We start from the raw sequence: 23,557 nt of genomic DNA on the forward strand, positions 1-23,557 counted from the left end.
CCTCAGGCAGGGGAAGGCGATGTGACTGGGGAGGGCTACATGGTGGGTTTTGTCATTCAGAAATGATTTGTTTTTGAAGCTGGGTGATGGGTACAGGTACATAGGTATTTGTTTTATAATTTATTCAAACTGTACAGATATGTATATTATAAAATTTATAATGTATTATCATGAAAAATAAATAAAATTTAAAAAACAGGAATAATTGGATAGAGTACTTGTGGGAGGGTAGATTGTTATAGGACCCTCCCTGAGGTCAGAGGGAATAAAACACTACTGCTGAAGTGGAGCTAGATGTGTAGGCGATTTCCTTGTGAAACATGGCTGTGAATGGGAACAGAACCCAGAGAGCTAAGGTGATGGTAGGAGGAGGGGCAAAGAATGATTTTTCTAAGATGGGAGATACTAGACTATGCTTGTTTGCTGCTGGGAATGACACAGAGACCATAAAGCAGGACCAGATGGGAACATAGAAGAGAAAGGGAATAATGGAAGGGGAAGGAGGGACTGGGGTCTAGGGCACTGGGCCTCAGAGATAAGGAGAGGTCCTCAGGCCCTTCATTGTAACAGGAAGGAATGAGACAAAAGATGAACACAGATACTGGGAGGTTTAGAGATTCAGTGGTGGGAAGATGAAGGCCCTGGAACAATTCTCCCATGTCTGATGGCTTTTATTTTGTCACTGAAGCGTGAGATAAGATCATTTTTCTTGGTTCAGCTGTCTTCCATCAGTCTGTGAGTGAGTCTTCACTGGAGCAGTGTGGCATGGTGGTCAAACATGTAGGCCTTGGAGGCAGGCAGGCTGGAATTTGATTTTTTTGCACCCATTTAACAAACATTTGCTGAATCGTGCCTTATACCAGTCTTGTCCTGAGTCCTGCTGAGGGTGCAAATGTATATGGCCCCTAGTCTCAGGGAGATCACTCTCTTTACGGAGCAGCCGGGAGGTGGGGCCTGTCATTTCTTAATTGATCTTTTATTTCTAATTTTTTCTTAAGCTCTCTCACCTCACTGGTGAGTTTATTTGAATCTGATTCATGTTTTGTAGCATAAATGTCTTTAGTAAATTTTAAAATCATATGTTACAGAAGGAAACGCCAATGTATTTATCTGCATTTTTACTTACTGTGTTCTTTCTCTGTTCCTAAAGTTGCTTATTGTATTATTTCCTTTCTGTTTAGAGAACTTTCTTTAGCCATTCTTTTAGGATAGGTTTGCTGCCAATAAAGTCTCTTAATTATCCTTATTTCTGAAGGTCATTTTCCCTGGTTATTGCTTCTGGTTGACAGTTCGTTTCTTTCAACACTGGAAAAATACTGTGCTCCCACTTTATTCTGGACTACATAGTTTCTGATGAGAAATCTGTCATTCAAACGTTTTTGTTTTCTTTTGTTTGTAATTTTTCTGAATTTTAATTATAATGTTTCCTGGCATATTTCTTTGGGTTTATTCTGCTTGGGGTTCACTCAGCTTCTTGAATCTGTAGGTTTATGTCTTCACACATTTGGGAGGTTTTCAGCCATGATTTATTCTAGTACTTTTTCTTTCTTTCTCTCTTTGTCCTTTCCTTTTGGACTCCAGTGACACAGACATTAGATCTTTAATTACAAAACCATAGGTCCTGAAGCCTCTGTTTACTGTTTTCACTTTGTTGTTCATGTTGAATAACTTCTGTTCTTCTGTCTTCCAGTTCACTGTTTCTTTATTCTGTCCTCTATGTTCTGCTGAAAAGCTTATTCACTCAGTTTTTTTATTTTGGTTATTATATATTTCAATTCTAAAATATCCATTGAGTTCTTCTTTATGTTTTATTTTTTCCTTTGATTCAAGTATGGATACCTTTGCTCATTGAAATATTTTTATCATGTATGTTTTATACCCTTTTGTCTCTCATTTCCTCTGTTACTGCCATCTTTTGTGTTTAGTTGAAGAAAAAAAATTTTTTTTTGGTGTAATGAACCGTTTTGATCCCCTTTCATTTCCTTTTGTGTGTGCTTTTTTTATATTTTCTTTTTGCTTTGCCACAGGGATTACACGTAACATCCTAAATTTATAACAGTCTAGTTTGAATTGGTACCAACTTCAATAACATACAAAAACTCTGCTCCTATACACCTCTATTCTCCCACCCCCCTTTATGTTGTTCTCACAAATTATATCTTCATACATTGTGTGCTCAGTAACATAGATTTATAATTATTTTTATGTATTTGTCTTTTAAATCATGTAGGAAATAAAAAGTGGAGTTATAAACCAAAACTATAACAATGCTCACTTTTATATTTGCTCATGTAGTTACCTTTACTGGAGATCTTTATATCTTCATATGGCTTGAAGTTCCTGTTTTGTGTCTTTTCATTTCAACCTGAAGGATTCCTTTTAGGGCCGGTGTAGTGGTAATAAACTCCCTCAGCTTTTGTTTATCTGGGTAGAAATCTAAGTTGACAGTTTTTCCTGTCAGCACTTTTTTTTTTTTTTTTTTGCGGAATGAGGGCCTCTCACTGTTGTGGCCTCTCCCGTTGCAGAGCACAGGCTCCGGATGCGCAGGCTCAGTGGCCATGGCTCACGGGCCTAGCCGCTCCGCGGCATGTGGGATCTTCCCGGACCGGGGCACAAACCCATGTCCCCTGCATCGGCAAGTGGACTCTCAACCACTGCGCCACCAGGGAAGCCCCTGTCAGCACTTTAAATATGTCATTCCTTCTGGACTCCATAGTTCTGATGCAAAATTGGCTGTTAATCTGATTGGGGATCCCCTGTACATGATGAATTGCATCTCTCTTACTGTTTTGAATATTTTCTCCTTGTTGTTAGCTTCAACAGTTTGATTATGATATGTTTAGATGTGGGTCTGAGTTTAACCTACTTGAAGTTCATTGAGCTTCTGAACATGTAGGCTCGTGTCTCTCATCAAATTTGGGAAGTTTTCGGCAGTTATTTCTTCAGATACTCTTTCTTCCCCTTTCTCTCTTCTCCTTCTGGGATTCCCTTAATGCATATATTGTTTCTTTTGCAGATGTCCCCCGGTCCCTTAGGCTCTCTTCACTTTTCTTTTTTTTTTTTTTGCGGTACGCGGGCCTCTCACTGTTGTGGCCTCTCCCATTGTGAAGCAGTGGCTCCGGACGCGCAGGCTCAGCGGCCATGGCTCACGGGCGCAGCTGCTCCGCGGCATGTGGGATCTTCCCGGACCAGGGCACGAACCCGTGTCCCCTGCATCGGCAGGTGGACTCTCAACCACTGCGCCACCAGGGAAGCCCTCTCTTCACTTTTCTTCATTCTTTTTTTTTTTTCTTGTTCCTCAGACTGTATAGTTTTAATTATCTTGTCTTCAAGATTGCTGATTCTGTCTTTGCCTGCTCAAATTTGCTATTGAACGCCCTATTGAATTTTTCACTTACTTATTGGTCTTTTTATCTCCTGAATTTCTGTTTGGTTCTTTTTAATAATTTCTGTCTTTTTGTTGATAGTGTTGTTTTGTTCATTGTTTTTCTTTAGTTCTTTGTTCATTGTTCATTTAGTTCATTGTTTTCTTTCTTTTTCTTTGTTCATTGATTTTCTTTAGTTCTTTGTCCATGTTTTCCTTTACTGATATGACCATGCTTAAGACAATCAATTTAAAATTTACTGCTAAGTCCAATGCTGGGCTTCCTCAGGGGTGGTTTCTGTTAATTTATTTTGATTCTTTGAGTGGGCCATACTTTCTTATTTCGTTATATGTCTTGTGATTTTTTTGTTGTTGTTGAAATTTGGACATTTGAATATTGGTAACTCTGGAATACAGCTTTTTCATTTTCCCCAGGCTTTGCTGTTGTTTGATCGTTGAAGGCTGTAGTTGTCCATTTGTCTAGTGAGTTTTCCAACATTTTTTGTAGAAACTGTATTTCTTGCTGTGTGTGATACTGAAGTCTCTGTTACTTAGCTTGTGTTTTGATGAAGATTTCCTGGATTGCCAGGAGCTAAGCAAGCAAACAAACACACATCCTGGTCTTTGCAGATTGACTTTGTGCCCTCCTTTGGCCCTTAGCCAGACTTGTGCTAAGTCTAGGGATCAGCTTGAGATGAAAGCTTAAAATCTTTTTAGGTCTTTCCTGAGCATGCATTTCACCCTGGGCTTTCTAAATTGCCATATATACACAGGTGTTTTTGATTGCCCTAATTTCCCAAAGAAACTCTCCCTTTTCTCACCCAGATCTCAGGCAGTCAGTTGAATGTCTCATTGTTAATCTTTTGCCCAAGTGGCTGTGGGTGTTTGGATCATCTTACAGGGTTTTAAGCAATACTTGCTGCTTTTCCACCTTGAGAAGATTGTGAGTTAGGTGAAATAGAGAGGAGTGCCTTGTGTTAGTCCTTCAGGTAGTCTCCAGATAAGTTATAACAGGTATAAACGATAAGTTGCAAGTAAGGTCTGTTCTGCTCCTTCTGGAACCAGGGGCCAGGGTCCCACACTTGGAACACCAGCTGATGTCTTTAAGATTGCCTCCACATCAAGGAGTGGGTAGGGTGAGGGCAAGTAAAAATGCCACAAAGCTTTCCTACCATTTTTAAGTTGACTTTTTTTTTTAATAGATTTTATTTATTTATTTATTTATTTATTGGCTGCGTTGAGTCTTCCGTTGCTGTGCGCAGGCTTTCTCTAGTTGCGGCGAGCGGGGCCTACTCTTTGTTGCGGTGTGAGGGCTTCCCATTGTGGTGGCTTCTCTTGTTGCGGAGCACAGGCTTGAGGCGCACAGGCTTCAGTAGTTGTGGCACACGGGCTTCAGTAGTTGTGGCTTGTGGGCTCTAGAACGCAGGCTCAGTAATCGTGGCACACGGGCCTAGTTGCTCCGCGGCATGTGGGATCTTTCCAGACCAGGTCTCGAACCTGTGGTCCCCTGCATTGGAAGGCGGATTCTCAACCACCGTGCCACCAGGGAAGCCCCTTAAGTTGACTTCTTGATTCAGCATTCTCTTGGTTGCCGTAAGCCTTTGACTATTTTCCAGAGTCTGACAAAGGTGGTTCTGACAGTTTCTGCTTGTTTTTTTTTTGTTTGTTTGTTTTCACGTCCTTTATCTCATTTGATTTTCTTTTTTTATAAAAAATTTTTTCTTTAAGTTTATTTTTTTAACATCTTTATTGGAGTATAATTGCTTTACAATGGCGTATTAGTTTCTGCTTTGTAACAAAGTGAATCAGCTATACATATACATATATCCCCATATCTCTTCTGTCTTTCGTCTCCCTCCCTCCCACCCTCCCTATCCCACCCCTCTAGGTGGTCACAATTTCTGCTTGTTTTTCAGTGTTTCTGTGGGGGAATGTTAGCTTGGAGCTGTGTACTCCATCATTTTGCTGATGTTATCTTTCACTTGATTTTAATCTTTGTTTCCCCAGTGATAAATGATGTTGAGAATGGTTTCATGTGTTCATTTGCCATATTTGCCTCTTCTTTGCTGAAATGTCTTTTTTTGCACGGTATGCGGGCCTCTCACTGTTGTGGCCTCTCCCGTTGCGGAGCACAGGCTCCGGACGTGCAGGCTCAGCGGCCATGGCTCACAGGCCCAGCCACTCCGCGGCATGCGGGATCTTCCCAGACTGGGGCATGAACCCATGTCCCTTGCATCGGCAGGTGGACTGTCTACCACTGCGCCACCAGGGAAGCCCCTTGCTCATGTTTTTTTATTAGCTTGTGTGTTTTCTTATTATTGAATTGTGAAAGATCTTTATATATACTGAATGCCAGTCTTTCTCAGATGTGTTTTGCAAATATTCTTCCTCCTGTGTGATTTGTTTTCATTTTTTAACAGTATCTTTTGAAGAGTAGTAGTTTTAAAATTTGTTGAAGTCTATTTATAAATTTGTTCTTTTTAAACTTCTGCTTTGTGTGTTATCTAAGAATGCTATCTAACTCAAAAGTATAAAAATTTACTCTTGTATTTTCTTCTGAAGGTTTATACTTTTAGGTTTTATAGTTAGACTCATGATCCACTTAGAGTTAATTTTTATATATGTTGTCTTTGATATGCCTGAGGTATGGGTCAGGGTTCTTTTTTTTCGCATGTACATATCAAGCAAAGGTTTTTTGATAAGGATTAAGAGAATGTACTTTGAGTAGTATGGCACCTGGGTTTGACTCTTGGCAAGGTAGGTCAGGAAGACTCTGCCATAGGGTATGGATTTTTCTTCACCTACTGAATTTCCATTCATATGGGATAAGACAACTCCTATTGAGAGCCGAGGTTCTTAGCCTGATAGACAAGTTTTTAGTGTGTAGACTTCTGTTTTCAGCTGTGAATCCTTTGCTTACTTCTAATCCTATCCTTAGTAGCATGACACAGTGTAAACACAACGCTATCCTTGTGGGTAAAGTTAGCCTGAGATTTGCTTTGATATTGTGGAGGAGGGAGATGGTTCTGACCAAGAGAGGGAGGACTCTCTGTGAGGACTCCCAGAGCAATAGGCAAAATAGCCACAACTTAGTACTCTGAATTAAAAGAGAAAGCAATAAGCTCTTAGAGTTGGAAGGAGCATGTAGAAATTGTGTAGTCAGGCAATTTTCAACCTTTTTTTTTGACAGTTGAAATTTATATGTCATATATTAGATATGTTATTGTTATGATAGATAAATACACATTATATGTAATTTCTGGCATGCAGGCTGTAATTCTGCCTTTTAAAAAATCTCACTTAAGAAAGAATGTAACATAAGCGAACTGACTTTATTTCATTGATAGTATTTACCAAGAACCTGCTTTCATTTAATTAAGAGAGTATACTGATTGCAAACTTGAGTACTTTAAGTCAATTTCAAATAATTTGTGACACGATCCTCACAATTGGTCAACATATATTTGTGTTGATGGCATCATATTGAAAGTTTTTATTTAGTCTCGTGGTTCTCAAACTTTAGTGTGCTTCACAGTCACTTAGAGGGCTTGTTAAAACACGGATTGCTGCTACCCTCCCCCAGAATTTCCTATTTAGTAGATCTGGGGTGGGGCCCTAGAATTTGCCTTTCTAACAAGTTCACAGGTGATGCTGATGCTGCTGGTCTGGGGACCACATTTTGAGAGTCACTGCTTAGGTCAACTTTCACCTTACTTTTTCAGTATCCTAGGGGCACAGTCCATTCCCTTTAAGACGGCCTTTTTTCACTGTTAGATGGTTCTTCCTATAATTAAACCTACTTCTCCTTCTGTTATTTTTATCCAGTATATCAAACTGGCCTCTGAAGTAGGAAGTTTACTCTCCTATAACAGAGGAGATAGCTCTCTTGTAGTTGAAGAGAGTTATTCATGTCTTCTTTGTTTTATTTCTTTCACGTTAAATGTTTATAGTTTCCCTAATAGTTATTGGAAGAGTACTGCAATTTGTAGTTATGTTAATATTGCCATAATAGTATTTTATTTGTAACCTTGTTTCTCTTGCTATATTCCCTGGGATTCTATCCAAGCCAGAAACCTGGAAGTCATCCTAGGCTCCTTCCCCTCCTTAACTCCCTATTTTGCTGAAGAATCATTTGAGTGTAGAAATGATAGGAACCAGATAGAAATTTGATCCAATTTAAGCAGAAAGGGGGAGCTTACTATAAGGGTACAGTGGTATGCCGTTGAATCTGAAAACATGTGGTTTGGCTGGATCTCTCATAAGTGACTAGAAATGGGAACTAGAAAACTGCAAGAAGCAAATTAGTTTGGAAGTTAGAAAGGAAGTTCCTCTTCCCATGCCCTTTTTCTTTCTTGGGCTATGTGTGGTTCTGTTTTATTTGCTTCATTCTCTTTTCCTGTCTTTTAATGAATTCTTTGGTAAATTCAGTAATGTTCTGCTGTTTTAAAAAGTGCAGTCTAGCTGAGCAAGAGAAGCAAGATACAGAACAGTTCGTACAGAGTGATTCCATTTATCTAATATTCTGTTCGAAGCCTGGATAGTAGTTACCCTGGAGGGATAGTGTAGTGACTAGAAGGGTACACAGGGGGCTTTCTGGAATGCTTGGTTATGTCTTTTTTTTTTTTAATCTTGATGCTGGTTCCATGGATATGTTTAACTTGCAAAATTTATTGAGTTATATGCTTAGGTATATGTACTTTTCTGAAATGAGTAATATACTTAAGTAAAAGTTAAAAAGACGTCCTGATTTAAAAGTTAAATTTCATTTCCCATTTATATTTCCTTCCCTTTGCAAAGTTTTGACAGGGGAGACTTGGAATAAGAAGGTGCATGATCTGCTTTCATTATTCCTCTCCTCTGTTTTCTGGCTTCTTTACTTTGGTATGTTATGATAGGGAATAGGGAGATTGAAAAGGATATGACTTTCTTTTGGGACTTCCCTGGTGGCGTAGTGATTAAGAATCCGCCTGCCAGTGCAGGGGACACAGGTTCAATTCCTGGTCCAGGAAGATCCCACATGCTGCGGAGCGACTAAGCCCCTGCGCCACAACTACTGAGCCTGTGCTCTAGAGCCCATAAGCCACAACTACTGAGCCTGTGCTCTAGAGCCCATGAGCCACAACTTTCTTTTAACTGGTGCTGATCTCGTCCTATCGGTTGTCGATCCTTTTGTGGCTAAGACTAACTGTTCATCCATACAGTGTAGCAGGCATCCAAGTGCTGGCTCTCTCAAGTAGCTCATTTGTAAGGTATTTTTGGGATACTTTTCTTTCCATATTGCCTTCACATAGGATATTCCTTCAGCATGATATCTTACAAGGCCTTCTCACTTCCCTCCACCCAAAGCTGCTTACTGGGGTGTTGCTTCTGTGAATGGCCAGCCCTTTTTGGTGGGTTACCAGCATTAGTGCCCAGACCCTGCTTTCTTCATGGTTTCTACTTGATGCATAGGTACTGTTTCATCCTCGATACACCAGTTGGTGGGAATATAGGCTGTTCCCTTGCTGCCTTCTCTTTTCGCATTGACTACTCCTTCCAATTCTCCTTTCTCCCTGCTCATTCCTGTTAGAGTTGGATGGGCACATCAGTAGATTTAATGGTACAGTGCCTAAATATCCCCCTTTATCCTTTTATCCATTTACTACCAATTTTTAAAAAAAATATTTTTATTTATTTATTCATTTGGCTATGCTGGGTCTTAGTTGCGGCACGTGGGATCTTTGTTGCTGCGTGCGAGATCTTTGTTGTGGCCTACTGGATCTTTTAGTTGCGACATGCGGGATCTTAGGTGCGGCATGCGGGATTTAGTTCCCTGACCAGGGATTGAACCCGTGTACCCTGCACTAGGAGTGTGGAGTCTTAACCACTGGAACACCAGGGAAGTCTCATTTACTACCAATTTTAAAAATACTTTTTCCTCGGGAATTCCCTGGTGGTCCAGTGGTTAGCATTCTGTGCTCTCACTGTCGAGGGCCCAGGTTCAGTCCCTGGTTGGAGAACTAAAATCCCACAAGCCATGCTATGCGGCCAAAAAAAAAAAACCCCCAAAACAAATGAAAAAAACCTTTTTCCTTTTCTCTTCAGTTATTTTTCATCAACTTCACTCTTCTTTTTATCCTGGGGTATTTGTAAATTATATTCTGGATGGCCACCACTAAGCAATGTTTGTACTTTCCTGTGTGTGAACTCACCGGTCACAGTATATGACCCTAGAGGCTTTATTTATTTATTTTTAAATTATTTATTTGGTTGCGCTGGGTCTTAGTTGCGGCAGGTGGACTCCTTAGTGGTGGCTCACTGACTCTTAGTTGTGGCACGTTGGCTCCTTAGTTGCAGCTCGCTGGCCCCTTAGTTGTGGCATGTGAGCTCTCAGTAGCGGCATACATGTGGGATCTAGTTCCCTGACTAGAGATCGAACCTGGGCCCCCTGTATTGGGAGCACAGAGTCTTAACCACTGTCCCACCAGGGAAGTCCCCTCTAGAGGCTTTAAAAAAAATCTTTTCTCAAGGAGGCAGGCATTTTTCCATTTATTTCCCACCCCCCTGTGGCTTTATTGCTATGGTACTAGTTGCTTGTGTCTTGTTTTTCAAATGGCAGGTAACATAGATTTCAGTTATTTATTTCTCCTTATGCTTCTCATTTTGTCTTTGTACTGTCCAGGTCAGATTGATGTGCTACTTATCTGTGTTTGTTGTAGCTTCCTTCACTGAAATATAAAAGATAGGCCTCATTTGCCTTATTTTTTATTTTTTTACCCAGAATATTTTCTCATTAATGCTGCTAATTAGGTGGGTGTTTGCTTTAAAATGTCTGCATCTTGATGATGCTTACTGAGTGAGGAGGAAGTGGCATTGGGATGGGGTGGGATGGGTTAGACTAAAATAAAGGCAATGGGAAGGCACTGTCAATGCTTCATATTGTCTGTATATCCTCCATTGTACTATTATAATTTTTCATTGAAAACATGAGTTCAGCTCCTATTATAGACATAAAGAAGGCTCTGAGTTTTACTTTAGCATTAATTGAATGTTAGGGGTATTTCTAACTTTGTATGACAGGTAAAGGAAGGTCTATTATTTACGATTTTTTAAAAACTAAAATATACTTTTCTTTACTAGATACAGGAAGAGTGTGAATAAATGGAGAAAAGTAAATAAACATAATTAGACATGTACTCATTATGGATAATATATCCTGTCAAAGTGCCTTATTGTGTCACCTTGTGAATCTCATCCCCTATTTTTCCTTTGGCATTTTATACTCAATGTCCCACATCATTCACAGCATACCCAAACAGCTGTCACTAAGAAATTTGTTTCTGGCTTTAGCTGTTGAACAGGAAATATAAAATGTTGGCACTTTTTAACTGTAATGAATGTTGTAGAGATATTTAATATAAAGTTAGTTCTTATACTTTCAGAAAAGACATTAAAGGCTTATGTTTTACTTCTTTCACTTTGAAGGATGTGATAACTGGACTTAGTCCCCTGCTCTTCAGGAAGCTCAGTAATCCTGACATATTTTCATCCACTGGAAAAGCTAAACTTCAACGACAACTTAGTCAGGATGACTCTAAGTTACGGAGAGGAAGCCCGGCCAGTTCTTTTTCAGGTAAGTATCTAATTTTGTTTTCTTTTAACAGTTGTGGGAATGGGACTTCCCTGGTGGCACAGTGGTTAAGAATCCGCCTGCCAATGCAGGGGACATGGGTTCGAGCCCTGGTCCGGGAGGATCCCACATGCTGCAGAGCAACTAAGCCCATGTACCACAACTACTGAGCCTGTGCTCTAGAGCCTGCGAACCACAACTACAGAGCCTGCGTGCCACAACTACTGAAGCCCGTGTGCCTAGAGCTGGTGCTCCGCAATAAGAGAAGCCACCGCAGTGAGAAGCCGGTGCACTGCAACGAAGAGTAGCCTCCGCTCGCCGCAACTAAAGAAAGCCCACACGCAGCAACGAAGACCCAATGCAGCCAAAAAACAAAAAAACAAAAAAACCCCCAGAGTTGTGTGACTGTTTTGTCAATATTTAAGGGTATATCAACTGACTTGGCATCTAGACCCCTTCTTCTGTTGTAATTGTGTTATGTAGAGCACTTGTGGGTAAGGCTGTCTTCCTTTCTTTACTGTTTCCCTGTTTCCTCATGGCATTTCTGAATGCTAACCTCCTGAACCTGCTGAGTATTTCCTGGTTGACCATTATCACTGGTTATTCCCTTTCAATATGATTTGTGCTCTCTGCTTACTTCTGTAGACTTCACAAACTTTGCTTCTTTTTATTTTCTTTTTTCTCTTATTTCCAAAACTCATTCCAAAGCCCATAGTGCCTCCCCACCTCATCCATAGAAAAGTCTTAAAAAATTCAAAGGGAAAAATTAATACAAGGACATCATGCCCAAATAGGAAGCAATTAAAATGTGGCATAGTTTTAAGCAATCAATAGAGTATGGAAGAAAGAGAATCCATTTGACTTTAGTTGAAGAAGCAAATGTAATCCTATTACATTCCTTGGCCTACTGTAAACAGTTTTCAGTTTCTTTTTATTTTGGTACCTTTTCAGGGCTGTTCCCTTGGCTTTCTCTTCTCACTCTTCTATTGAAATTTTATTTTGTCAGTCATGTATTTAATCACATAGAGCTATTTCTTGCTTGTTTTTTTCCCATAGCATTCTGCTCTTCTTTTAAGGATGTATTTATCTTCTAATTCTCTATGAGTAAATAGATTTTTTATTTTTGGATTAAAATTTTCTTTTTTAAGTTTTCTTTTGTTTCTGAATCAACTTTTTTTCTTTTGAGCACCTAACAACCAGAATCCATTGCTTTGCTCTGAGATGCTAATAAATCCCTTTTATCCTGTGAGGTAATTGTCTGGCTACTGGGTGGTGCAATGTCGGAATGTGGTTGTGTTTGACTGTTCTGTCTACAGATTTTCAGTTACTCTGATTTCAGCCTTATGTCTTACTTTATGTCCTCTTAGGTATCTAAGTACTGAGTACTGAACTTACCTGAGATTTTGCAGGGCAGCCTGATGCCCCATTTAATTACAAGCTCCACTAAGCTTATTATACCTCATGCCTTTCTTTGCCCAGTTCCATTGGTTATGATTCATCTATATGCTTTAGATTTTCCCCAAATTTTGTTCATTCTCTCGTAGAGTGTCTATGTGTCTGTCTCTGTCTCTCTTTCTCTCTCTGGTGGTAGCCTTTATTTGTTTATTTATTTTGTTTTTATTCTCTCTCTCTTTTTTTTGGCCGTGTGGCGCCATGTGGCCATTTTGCTGGATCTTAGTTCCCTGACCAGGGATTGAAGCCGGGCCCCTGGCAGTGAGAGTGCTGGGTCCTAACCACCGGACCGCCAGGGAATTCCCTCTTTATTCTCATTTAATGGAGTTTCCTGGGGGACAAAAATACAAGTATGTGCTCAGTCAGCCATCTTTAACTGGGAATATTTCTTAAAAATATCCTCAAATTATTGTAAGAATAATAATTAGAATTTTTAAGAAGTTTTCTTTTTTTCTGAGTTATTTGTTTACTAAAGGGCTAGTTGCTCCATTTGTTCATATTGTTCCTTCTGTTTTTAAGTTGTTTGTGTTCCTCAGATTCTTGGCAGTTCTTGGTATGCTTCAAGCCCTGACCAGTAGATGTCCAAATGGGTTTCTTCTGCTGTTGTATAAGCCTCTTTCCCTAGCAGGCCCTTATTTTGAAGGGAGATAGAGTGATACTAGCCTTTGTATATGTGGATGGGGAAAGTTAACAAACTAGCTTTCCTTTAGGTTATATAGATCCTCATCTATAGGCAGATCGCCTGGAGAGCTTGGCAACATTTGCAGAAGGAAGAAAAGAAACCAGGCAGGCTCTGCTCTGGGCTTGTGGAAGTTTTGAGTACAGAACCATTATTATTTTTTGTGGAGCATTTTATGGAAAGACTTCTCATTAAAGCATGCATTTGAGAGCAGACTTGAAAGATAACTAGATTTTTTTAAATTGTGTGTTCCTGATCAAAAATGTAAAATATGCCAGTTATAGGGGTTCCAGAAGAAGAAGAGAAAAAGAAAGGGACTGAGAAAATATTTGAAGAGATTATAGTTGAAAACTTCCCTAATATGGGAAAGGAAATAGTTAATCAAGTCCAGGAAGCACAGAGAGTCCCATACAGGATAAATCCAAGGAGAAATACGCCAAGACACATATTAATCAAACTGTCAAAAATTAAATACAAAGAAAACATATTAAAAGCAGCAAGGGAAAAACAACAAATAACACACAAGGGAATCCCCATAAGGTTAACAGCTGATCTTTCAGCAGAAACTCTGCAAGCCAGAAGGGAGTGGCAGGACATATTGAAAGTGTTGAAGGAGAAAAACCTGCAACCAAGATTACTCTACCCAGCAAGGATCTCATTCAGATTTGATGGAGAAATTAAAACCTTTACAGACAAGCAAAAGCTGAGAGAGTTCAGCACCACCAAACCAGCTCTACAACAACTGCTAAAGGAACTTCTCTAGGCAAGAAACACAAAAGAAGGAAAAGACCTACAATAACAAACCCAAAACAATTAAGAAAATGGGAATGGGAACACACATATCGATAATTACCTTAAATGTAAATGGACTAAATGCTCCCACCAAAAGACACAGATTGGCTGAATGGATACAAAAACAAGACCCATATATTTGCTGTCTACAAGAGACCCACTTCAGACCTAGAGACACATACAGACTGAAAGTAAGGGGATGGAAAAAGGTATTTCATGCAAATGGAAACCAAAAGAAAGCTGGAGTAGCAATTCTCATATAAGTTATATATATATATATATATATATATATATATATATATATATGTAGTTTGCTTGAGTGCAGTGTTTTTTGTTTTCTGTACTGAATTCATTAGCATGGGTCGGTATAAAATTTAGCATAGGTCAATATGTAATTTGTAAACTAGTAAGGTCTTAAAAGTGAGGAATTAAGTCTTTTAAATTTAATTATTTATTGTAAAGAGCAGAATAGCATACATAAACAGGTGCCTAAGGAAAACTTGTATTCTAAAAAAAAAAAAAAAAAAAAAAAAATTTGAGTACAATAACATGCATCATGTCAAAAGTGAAGTGTCCTTCTTAATCTTTACTTTCTTCTATTTTCCCTCCCTTCAAACCATTTATATATACTTCATTATATTTAAATATACATTTAAAATCTTATATAAATATATATAAGCTTTATTTTAAAAATGAACATTGGAATCATAAGCTATATGCTTCCTTTTTAAAAAAATTTTTTTTTTTTTTTTTTTGCGGTACGCGGGCCTCTCACTGTTGTGGCCTCTCCCGTTGCAGAGCACAGGCTCTGGATGCACAGGCTCAGCGGCCATGGCTCATGGGCCCAGCCGCTCTGCGGCATGTGGGATCCTCCCGGACCGGGGCACGAACCCGTATGCCCTGCAAAGGCAGGCGGACTCTCAACCACTGCGCCACCAGGGAAGCCCCTAAAAAAATTCTTTTTATTTTTAATTTTTATTACATTTTGGCCGCACTGTGTGGCATGTGGGATCTCAGTTCCCCGACCAGAGATTGAACCCGTGCCCCCTGTGGTAGAAGCGTGAAGTCTTAACCATTGGTCCGCCAGGGAAGTCCCTATATGCTTCCTTTCTGCTATTTTCACTTAACAGGAAATGTTGAACATTTTTCTCTTGACTACATGTTCAGCTGCCTCATTATTTTTAACGGGTTCAGTATGTCATTACGTGAAGATTATAATTAACTGGTAATGATCATTTATCTTATTTACAATTTTATTATGATGAGCATTGCTAGGGAGACGTTCTGGTCTACTTTTTTTTCTTTACATTCCTATAAGTGGAATGCTGGGTCCAAGCATACTCAAATTAAAATTATAATAGGTTTTGCTAAATTGCCCTGCAAATAAGTTGCATCACACTTTGTTTGCAGTAAAAGGATATGTTATAGCAAAAACAAAACCCAAACCTCCTTTTGCTCATACCTCTTTATAAAGTGGGTATTTCCATGACAAATAGGATTTTGCCGGGAAAAAGAAGGGTTTTCAAGTGAATTGATGATCAAGATAAAGCCTGCTGAATATGCAGGGCAGAATATTTAAGTTGAATGAGTGAATGGGTTTGGAAAGAGTGGAAGGAGATCAGGCCAGGAAGATAATCTGGATTTACGGAGGATCTTTTTAGTGTTTTTTAGTGTTTTAAAAGTGTGGCTTAGGGGACTTCACTGGTGGCTCAGTGGTTAAGAATCCTCCTGCCAGTGCAGAGGACACAGGTTCGAGCCCTGGTCCAGGAATATCCCACATGCCAAGGAGAAACCAAGCCCGTGTGCCACAACTGAGCCTGCACTCTGGAGCCCGCGAACCACAGGTACTGAACCTGCGTGCCACAACTACTGAAGCCCGTGCACCTAGAACCCGTGCTCCACAACAAGAGAAGCCACCGCAATGAGTAGCCCCCACTCGCCGCAACTAGAGAAAGCCTGTGCGCAGCAATGAAGACCCAACTCAGCCAAAATAAATAAATAAATAAATAAATTTTAAAAAAAAAGTGTGGCTTAGGACTTCCCTGGTGGTCCAGTGGTTAAGACTCCGCCCTTCCCCTGCAGGGGGCGCAGGTTCCATTGCTGATTAGGGAACTAAGATCCCACATGCTGTGTGGCGCCGCCAAAAACAAAAAACCAAAACAAAACAAGCAAAAAGTGTGGCTTAATTCTTTAAACAGTAGGGAGTCATGAGAAGGGAATGACCTGACCATGTTTGTTCTGATTAGATCACTAGCAGCAACGTGAGAATGGTGTGAGGGGAGTTGAAATGGGACTTGAACCTCAGGTAGAAAGTCATTGTAATTCTAGATGCTTAGTCTTTATAAGTGATTTTCTTGTAGTCTCTCAGTGGGATTAAGGCAGTTGGTCAACCTGGACTGAACACATGGAGCCTGGCAAGAATAGTATATATTCAGTGTTTGTCTTCTGGAAACCTAAGGGCCAAATTTGTCTAGGAAAAGCTGTCAGCTCCACTCTTATTGCATTGAGTTGGTGAGAAACTAGGTGGGATGGAAGGGACTAGAAAACTCCTAGCCTGCTAGGTTGGGTGTCAGGGTTGGGCCCTGGCATGATGGTGGATATTACAGAGAATTTATTTTTTTAATATTTATTTAATTTATTTTGGCTGCGCCAGGTCTTAGTTGCGGCATGCATGCAGAGTTCCCTGGCCAGGGATTGAACCCGGGCCCCGTGCTTTGGAAGTGTGGAGTCTTACCCGTTGCACCACCAGGGAAGTCCCTACAGAGAATTTAAAATAGTCATCAACTCAATTCAGTATTCCACTTGGCATTTCTCACCACCACCAATATAGTTGGAATTTTTAGAGGGCTGCAGATTCTAAAATGGATGTGGAGGGACTTCACTTTGTTTTGGATCAAAGTACTTAAAAAAAATATATATATATATATATATTTATTTATTTGGCTGTGCTGGGTCTTAGTTGCAGCATGTGGGATCTAGTTCCCTGACCGGGGATCGAACCTGGGCCCCCGGAATTGGGAGGGTGGAGTCTTAACCACTGGACCACCAGGGAAGTCCCTGGATCAATGTACTTGTAATCCACTTGATATCATTGTATTTTTTCATTTGTTAATTAATAATTTGTTAATTTTCCAAACCTTGTTGTTGAAGGTAAGCAGCTGCTCCCCTTGTCTGGCAGTGTACATAGCAGTGTGGGACAGGTGACTTGGCAGTCTTCAGGAGAAGCATCAAACCTGGTTCGAATGAGGAATCAGACCCTCGGACAGTCTGCGCCTTCTCTGACTGCTGGTTTGGTAAGTGTTAGTACAGATGGTCCCTTGCTCCATGAACAAATTCTTGGTTGTCATTCGTCATTATTGCATCTATTATTTTCCTTTTTAGGGTTTGGCTAGTTTCATTTCTCAAAGCGAATTATGGGAAAGAATGGAATTTAATAGACTGTATTCTGATTGCTCTCACGCTGTCACTGGTACTGATTATATAATGAGAGTCAAGAAGAAGACTCAATATGATTCTAACTTTAATGAATAAATTTCCTGAGAAGGAGCTTTCTTATAGAAATGATTCTAAATCTTGTGAAGTTGTGTTGCTTCTGTGTACAGCTCTGTGGTATACATATTTAGTACATGAAGATAGGGAACATGTTTTGCACATAGTAGGCAGTTCAGTATATACTGGGTGAAAAGAATGAGACTTTTCTTTGTCTAGACTTTGTATAGTAGACAGGACCTAACAGAGGTTACACTGTGTAGTCTGGGCAGGTTGTTTTCTGCCTATTATTGCATCTTGTACCCTTTTACCCTCAGTGGCCCTGCCTCTTTACTTAGGGGACCCGTTAACTTTCTGCTGATCTCACACTCTTACCTCTAAATGTAGGACAAGGCACACAGTAATTTTCAGGATACAATAACAGAAGCTTGTTCCCGTTAAAATAATCTTATCTACTCTTTGGGACCATAAATCTTTTGGGTTGGCACATAGGGAGTAGAAAGTTTTGTCCATTTGTCCATCCTGGGAAGTGGGGATAGGGGAAGAAGTCTGTGACTTTTAGGCCACAGGGACCATCAGGGTCATTTGTGGAACTTCCCCAACTTTTTATCTTATTTATTTATTTATTTATTTTATTTTTGGCTGCGTTGGGTCTTTGTTGCTGCGTGTGGGCTTTTCTCTAGTTGCGGTGAGCAGGGGCTGCTCTTCATTGCGGTGCGCGGGCTTCTCATTGCGGTGGCTTCTCTTGTTGTGGAACACGGGCTCTAGGTGCGCGGGCTTAAGTATGTGCAGCATGCGGGCTCAGTAGTTGTGGCACGTGGGCTTTAGAATGCAGCCTCAGTAGTTGTGGTGCATGGGCTTAGTTGCTCTGTGGCACGTGGGATCTTCCCGGACCAGGGCTCGAACCCATGTCCCCTGCATTGGCAGGCGGATTCTTAACCACTGTGCCACCCAGGAAGCCCCCAACTTTTTATCTTGAAAATACCAAACCTACAGAAAAATGGAAAGAATGGTACAGTATATACCCAATTAAGCTTGCTTAGATTGACCAATTTCGTTGTAACTTTATATTTTGCCACATTTTGTTTAATCTGTGTGTATGTATATATTTTTTTCCTGAAGATTTCAAAGGAAGTAACAGACGTTATGCTACCTCCCTCTTAAGTATTTCTCCTAACATCAAGGACAGTCTCCTAAATAACCACAATATATAGCGGACCCTTGAACACCACTGGTTTGAACTGGGTGGGCCCACTTATATGTGGATTTTTCCCAATAGTAAATGCTAGTACTATAGGATCCATGATTGGTTGAATCCTGGGATGCAGAACTGTAGATAGGGAGGGCCAACTGTAAGTTTATACTTAGATTTTCCACTGCATGGAGGGGTGGGGAGGGTTTGGGAGATGTCAGCACCTCTAACCCCTGCATTGTTCAAGGGTCACCTGTATTGTCAGATCCAAGAAGTTTAATATCAATTTAATATAAAAACCATATTCAAATTTCCCTACTTGTTTTCAGCATGTCTATTAAAGCCCCATCTCTCCCCTCTTTAACATCTGGAACTTAAAAAAAAAAAAAAAATCCATGTACCGTCATAGAGATTTTGATCCAGTGGGTCTGGGGTGGTCCCAGGCATCCGTATTTTCTTTAAAGCATTATACCTACTTCTAGATGCACTCTTTTGAGAACTACTGCCACTAAGGTAAAGCTGAATGTTTCATTTTAAGGTGGTTTGTTGCAGAGGAAATTCTTGGACTGAGTTTGCTGAATTCCTAGCTTAGGCCAACTGAAGTAGAATATTCCTGAATTAATTTTTTTTAAAGCTTATTGAGACATAATTCACATATGATAAAATTCACTCATTTAAACCGTACAATTCAGTGATTTTTAGTATATTCATAGATACATGCAGCCATTACTGGAGTCAATTTTAGAACATTTTCATCATTTCAGAAAGAATTCCTATACCCTTTAGCTATCACCTTCATATTTTCACATCTCCTTAGCCTTATGTAACCATTAATATACTTCCTGCCTCCATAGATTTACCTGTACTGTACATTTCATATAAATTGAGCCTTATACTATGTGACCTTTTGTAACTAGCTTCTTTCACTTAGGACGATGTTTTCAAGGTCCATCCATTGTGTAGCATGTATTAGTATGTCATTCCTTTTTACTCCTGAATAATATTCCGTTGTATGGATATGCCATGTTTTGTCTATCTGTTTGTCAGTGGATGGACATTTGGGTTGTTTCTTCCTTTAGACTATTATGAATAATGCTGCTATGAACATTTGTTTACAATTTTCACATGGACAGTTTTCATTTTTCTTGTGAGTGGAATTGCTGGGTCGTATGGTAATTGTTTAAATGTAGCAGTGTTTGATAAACTGCAGTGTATGAGATTTTTGGTTTCTTCACATTGTCATCAACATTTGCTATTATTTGTCTTTGATTTTAGCTATCCTAGTGGGTCTGAAGTGGTATCTGTGGTTTTGGTTTGTGTTTTCCTAATGACTAATGACATTGATCATCTTTTCATGTGATTATTTGCCCTTTGTATGTCTTCTTTGAAGAAATGTCTATTCAGACTCTGCCCATTTAAAAAATTGGGTTATTTGTCTTTTTTATATACGGATTTGTAAAATCATTACTTCTTTAGACCTGAATCCAGTTACTTCTTTCCTCCCAGGGATCTGCCTTTTGTTTCCTCCTGTGCCTTTCTTTCCTGAGCTATTTGCTTACTTACAGTAACCTCAGCTAGTTCCTCCTTTTTCATTCTCCTACTCAAGGATTTCCAGTTGGTATTTTATGTTTGGTGGCACATTTGATAGTATCGAATACTTTTCCTGCTTTGACTTACTTTACACTGAATATACCTCGATGCCACCCCAGCTTCTGGCTGTGGCATTTCTGAAAAATCTGTCCTATAACGTATTCTTGTTGTTAATAGAGTTACGGCCCTATATAGTCCATAGACCCAGCCTCCAGAGAATTTTTGGTTCAAAAAGATTCACATAATAACAACAAAAAACAATTTAAAAGTAACATAACAACACTTAATAGAATGTTAATTATGACTTAAAAGGAACTAAGGAGACAAGAATTGTGTTGTGTATAATTATTGGGGAGATAATTTGCAGGAGGTTAGATTTGACCAGACTCTGGAGAATGGATAGCCAAAAGCCTTAATGTAGCAAATACTTTCATTTTGACGACATCTACGTGATTGTGTTTATTAGGAGACTTTTTTCTTCTCCCTCGTTTCCTAGTATCTATTGAGAAGATTTCTCTGAAGGCCCATCTTCCCCATATATATAGTGACAATGATTCCAATTAGTGGTTTCCAGAGCATGTATAAAAAGGATCATACAATCATACTACTATATTGTATGTTACTAGGGATAGGGAAAAACTTAGGTGACATCTTGTCCAAGATTAATTATTAATCTTAAGATATATGTACATACATATATGTTAGGGAACCGCTGACCAAAACCGCCCACCTTGGCCAGGCACAATGATAACCGCTTGTGTGAATTGTCTCACAACAGGAGGTTCTGATAAAGAACTAGGTGCTGCCACCCAAAAACTAACCAGGAGAATTCGGGAGGGGCCTAAAGGAGGGAGGACACGCCAGCCCATAGTATGTCTTGTAAAACTAACCCAGAAGAATTCGGGAAGGGCCAAAAGGAGGAGGGAGGAGACGATATGTGCTGCCAGCCTCCCAGAAACCCTCACACTTGGATCCATCTTGGCTGAGAGATGTGCAAGCCACCAGAAGGACCCTGAGTCAGACCAAATAGGAGCCAAGCAAGATGATTGGCCAGGGACAACTGGAAGCTAACCCCATTGCTATAAAACCTGAGACTGTGAGCTATGCGGCAGAGCAGTTCTCCTGGGTTCCCTTATCCTGCTGCTCTCCGCCCGGGCACCCCTTCCCAATAAAGTTTCTTGCTTTGTCAGCACATGTGTCTCCTCAGACAATTCATTTCCAAGTGTTAGACAAGAGCCCACTCTCGGGCTCTGGAAGGGGTCCCCCTTCCTGCAACATATATACATATCCTTTTATGATATAAATTATAATATATGATATATATAAGATATTTACATATATATCTTAAAATACATATATAAGATTGTATGTATATAATCTTTAAAATAAGGTTAGTTCCTTCTTTGCTTTCTCATGAATATGTCGAGTAGTATCTGCAACTTTGATCTTTGTCTGTGACTCGCTCCATCTGTTTATCCTTCCTCTCTGTTCCCCTAAACCGATTCTTCGGTTGTTCCCTGTCTTGTTAAATAGCACCATGACCCACCCCACTCCCCGCCCCAGTAGTAGAAAGCTACAGACCTAGAAGTCTGTTTTGACTCCTCCTCTGCCCTTACTCTATCCCCATCCAATCATCCATCAAGTCCTAGCTCCCAACATCTCTGAGTGGTTCTACTTTTTTTCACAAGGGATGTGGCCCAGTTTAAGCCACATTTGCAGTCTCTTGGATCATTGTTGGGGCCTCGTTACTGTTAACCCTGTATTCATTCTTCTTCCTTTCCAACCACTCTCCACTCTAAAGTCTATTCTTTCAAAACCACAAATCTGATATGTCTGTTCTTACTCTTTTCTTTTAGTTTTATCTTCTAAAATTTTCATTTGGTTAATATTTATCCAGCCGTAATGTTTAAAATCTTTCCATAGCTTTCTATAACAATTATTATAAAATATAGTAATAAGTAATTATTGAGTGGATGTGTTTTCATTGACATTAGCAAATTGGTAATGAGGCATTAGAGACAGAGACCACAGATGGAAAGATTAGGCTTGGATGCTTTTTCTCTGAAATCAGTCTGTTGGATTCAAGTAATTTGGTACAATTCACTGGTTAGGTTGACCTAACCAGTGAATTGTACCAAATATTGACATTTTAATAGGAGGGCTGTAAATCCCAGGAATCTTTTAATTGATAGTGTTTGACTAATTCTCCAAATATACTTTTGGGATTCTTTCTTTACTTTATTGGCAGACATGGCCTTCACAGGAATGATGCCTTTATAGGACTGATCACTTGCAAGGAATGGCTCTTTCCATCCTCATGTTCCTAGTTGACATGTAGCATTGTATCTCCTACATAGTAGGCAATGTATAATTACTTACTGAAGGAGTAAAGCACTTTTGGAATACCTTCACTAATGTTATAGCTGGTTGGATTAATACTTGTTTGAAGTATAATGTCCACAAAAGAAGGTTGATTTGGGCTTCCCTGGTGGCACAGTGGTTGAGAGTCCGCCTGCCGATGCAGGGGACACGGGTTTGTGCCCCGGTTTGGGAAGATCCCACATGCCGCAGAGCGGCTAGGCCCGTGAGCCATGGCCGCTGAGCCTGCGCGTCCGGAGCCTGTGCTCTGCAACGGGAGAGGCCACAACAGTGAGAGGCCCACGTACCGCAAAAAAAAAAAAAAAAAAAAAAAAAGGTTGATTTAATGTGTCAGTACCAGCCTGAAATGATGTCACACAGACCTCTATTCTTGTCCTTGTCTTAATTCATTTTAATCAATATCTTGGATAAAGACACTGAAGAAATTGCTTATCACGTATGCATCAGTATCCCATGCTGATGACATGTTGAATGTTAAATTCAGTCAGAGCCTTACAAACAGAAATGATGGTTCAAGAAGAACCAGGAAAATGAGGTTTAACAGAGAGAAAAGTAACCTTTGAAAAGCCCAAAGCTCAAAACTGGATTGAAATTTGAATTAAAGTCAAGTTCCAAGACATTTTCGTCACTGTAAAAGGAAAACCTTTATCCATTAAGCAGTCACTGTCCATTTTAACTTCATCCCAGCCCTGGTAACTACCAATCTGTATTCTGTCTCCATGGATTACCTATTTTGGATATTTCTTATGAATGGAATCACATGGTATGTGATCTGTGTCTGGCTTCTTTTATTTAGCATAATGTTTTTGAGGTTTATCCATATTGTAGCATGTATCAGTACTTTGTTCCTTTTTATGGCTGAATATGATCCCATCGAATGGATATACCACATTGTGTTTATCCATTCATCAGTTGATGGACATTTGGGTTGTTTCCACCTTTTGGTTATTGTGAATAATGTTACTGTGAGCATTCATGTTCAAGTATTTCTTTGAGTTCCTGGTTTCAGTT

At 39.7% G+C, this 23,557-nt stretch overlaps 1 protein-coding gene across 13 annotated transcripts in view; it reads left to right on the forward strand.

Moving 5' to 3' along the window:
* Positions 1-23,557, forward strand: part of MAST2 (microtubule associated serine/threonine kinase 2) — a 202,317-nt gene that overhangs the window by 17,959 nt on the left and 160,801 nt on the right. For all 13 annotated transcript variants that reach the window (XM_067725998.1, XM_067725984.1, XM_067725985.1 and 10 more), the window contains exons 2-3: positions 10,829-10,976; positions 17,047-17,189. In XM_067725998.1, the coding sequence (XP_067582099.1) occupies positions 10,829-10,976; positions 17,047-17,189 (291 nt within the window). The remainder of the gene's footprint in view (positions 1-10,828; positions 10,977-17,046; positions 17,190-23,557) is intronic.

The sequence above is a fragment of the Pseudorca crassidens genome, chromosome 2 (assembly GCF_039906515.1).
Source record: "Pseudorca crassidens isolate mPseCra1 chromosome 2, mPseCra1.hap1, whole genome shotgun sequence".
NCBI lineage: Eukaryota > Metazoa > Chordata > Mammalia > Artiodactyla > Delphinidae > Pseudorca > Pseudorca crassidens.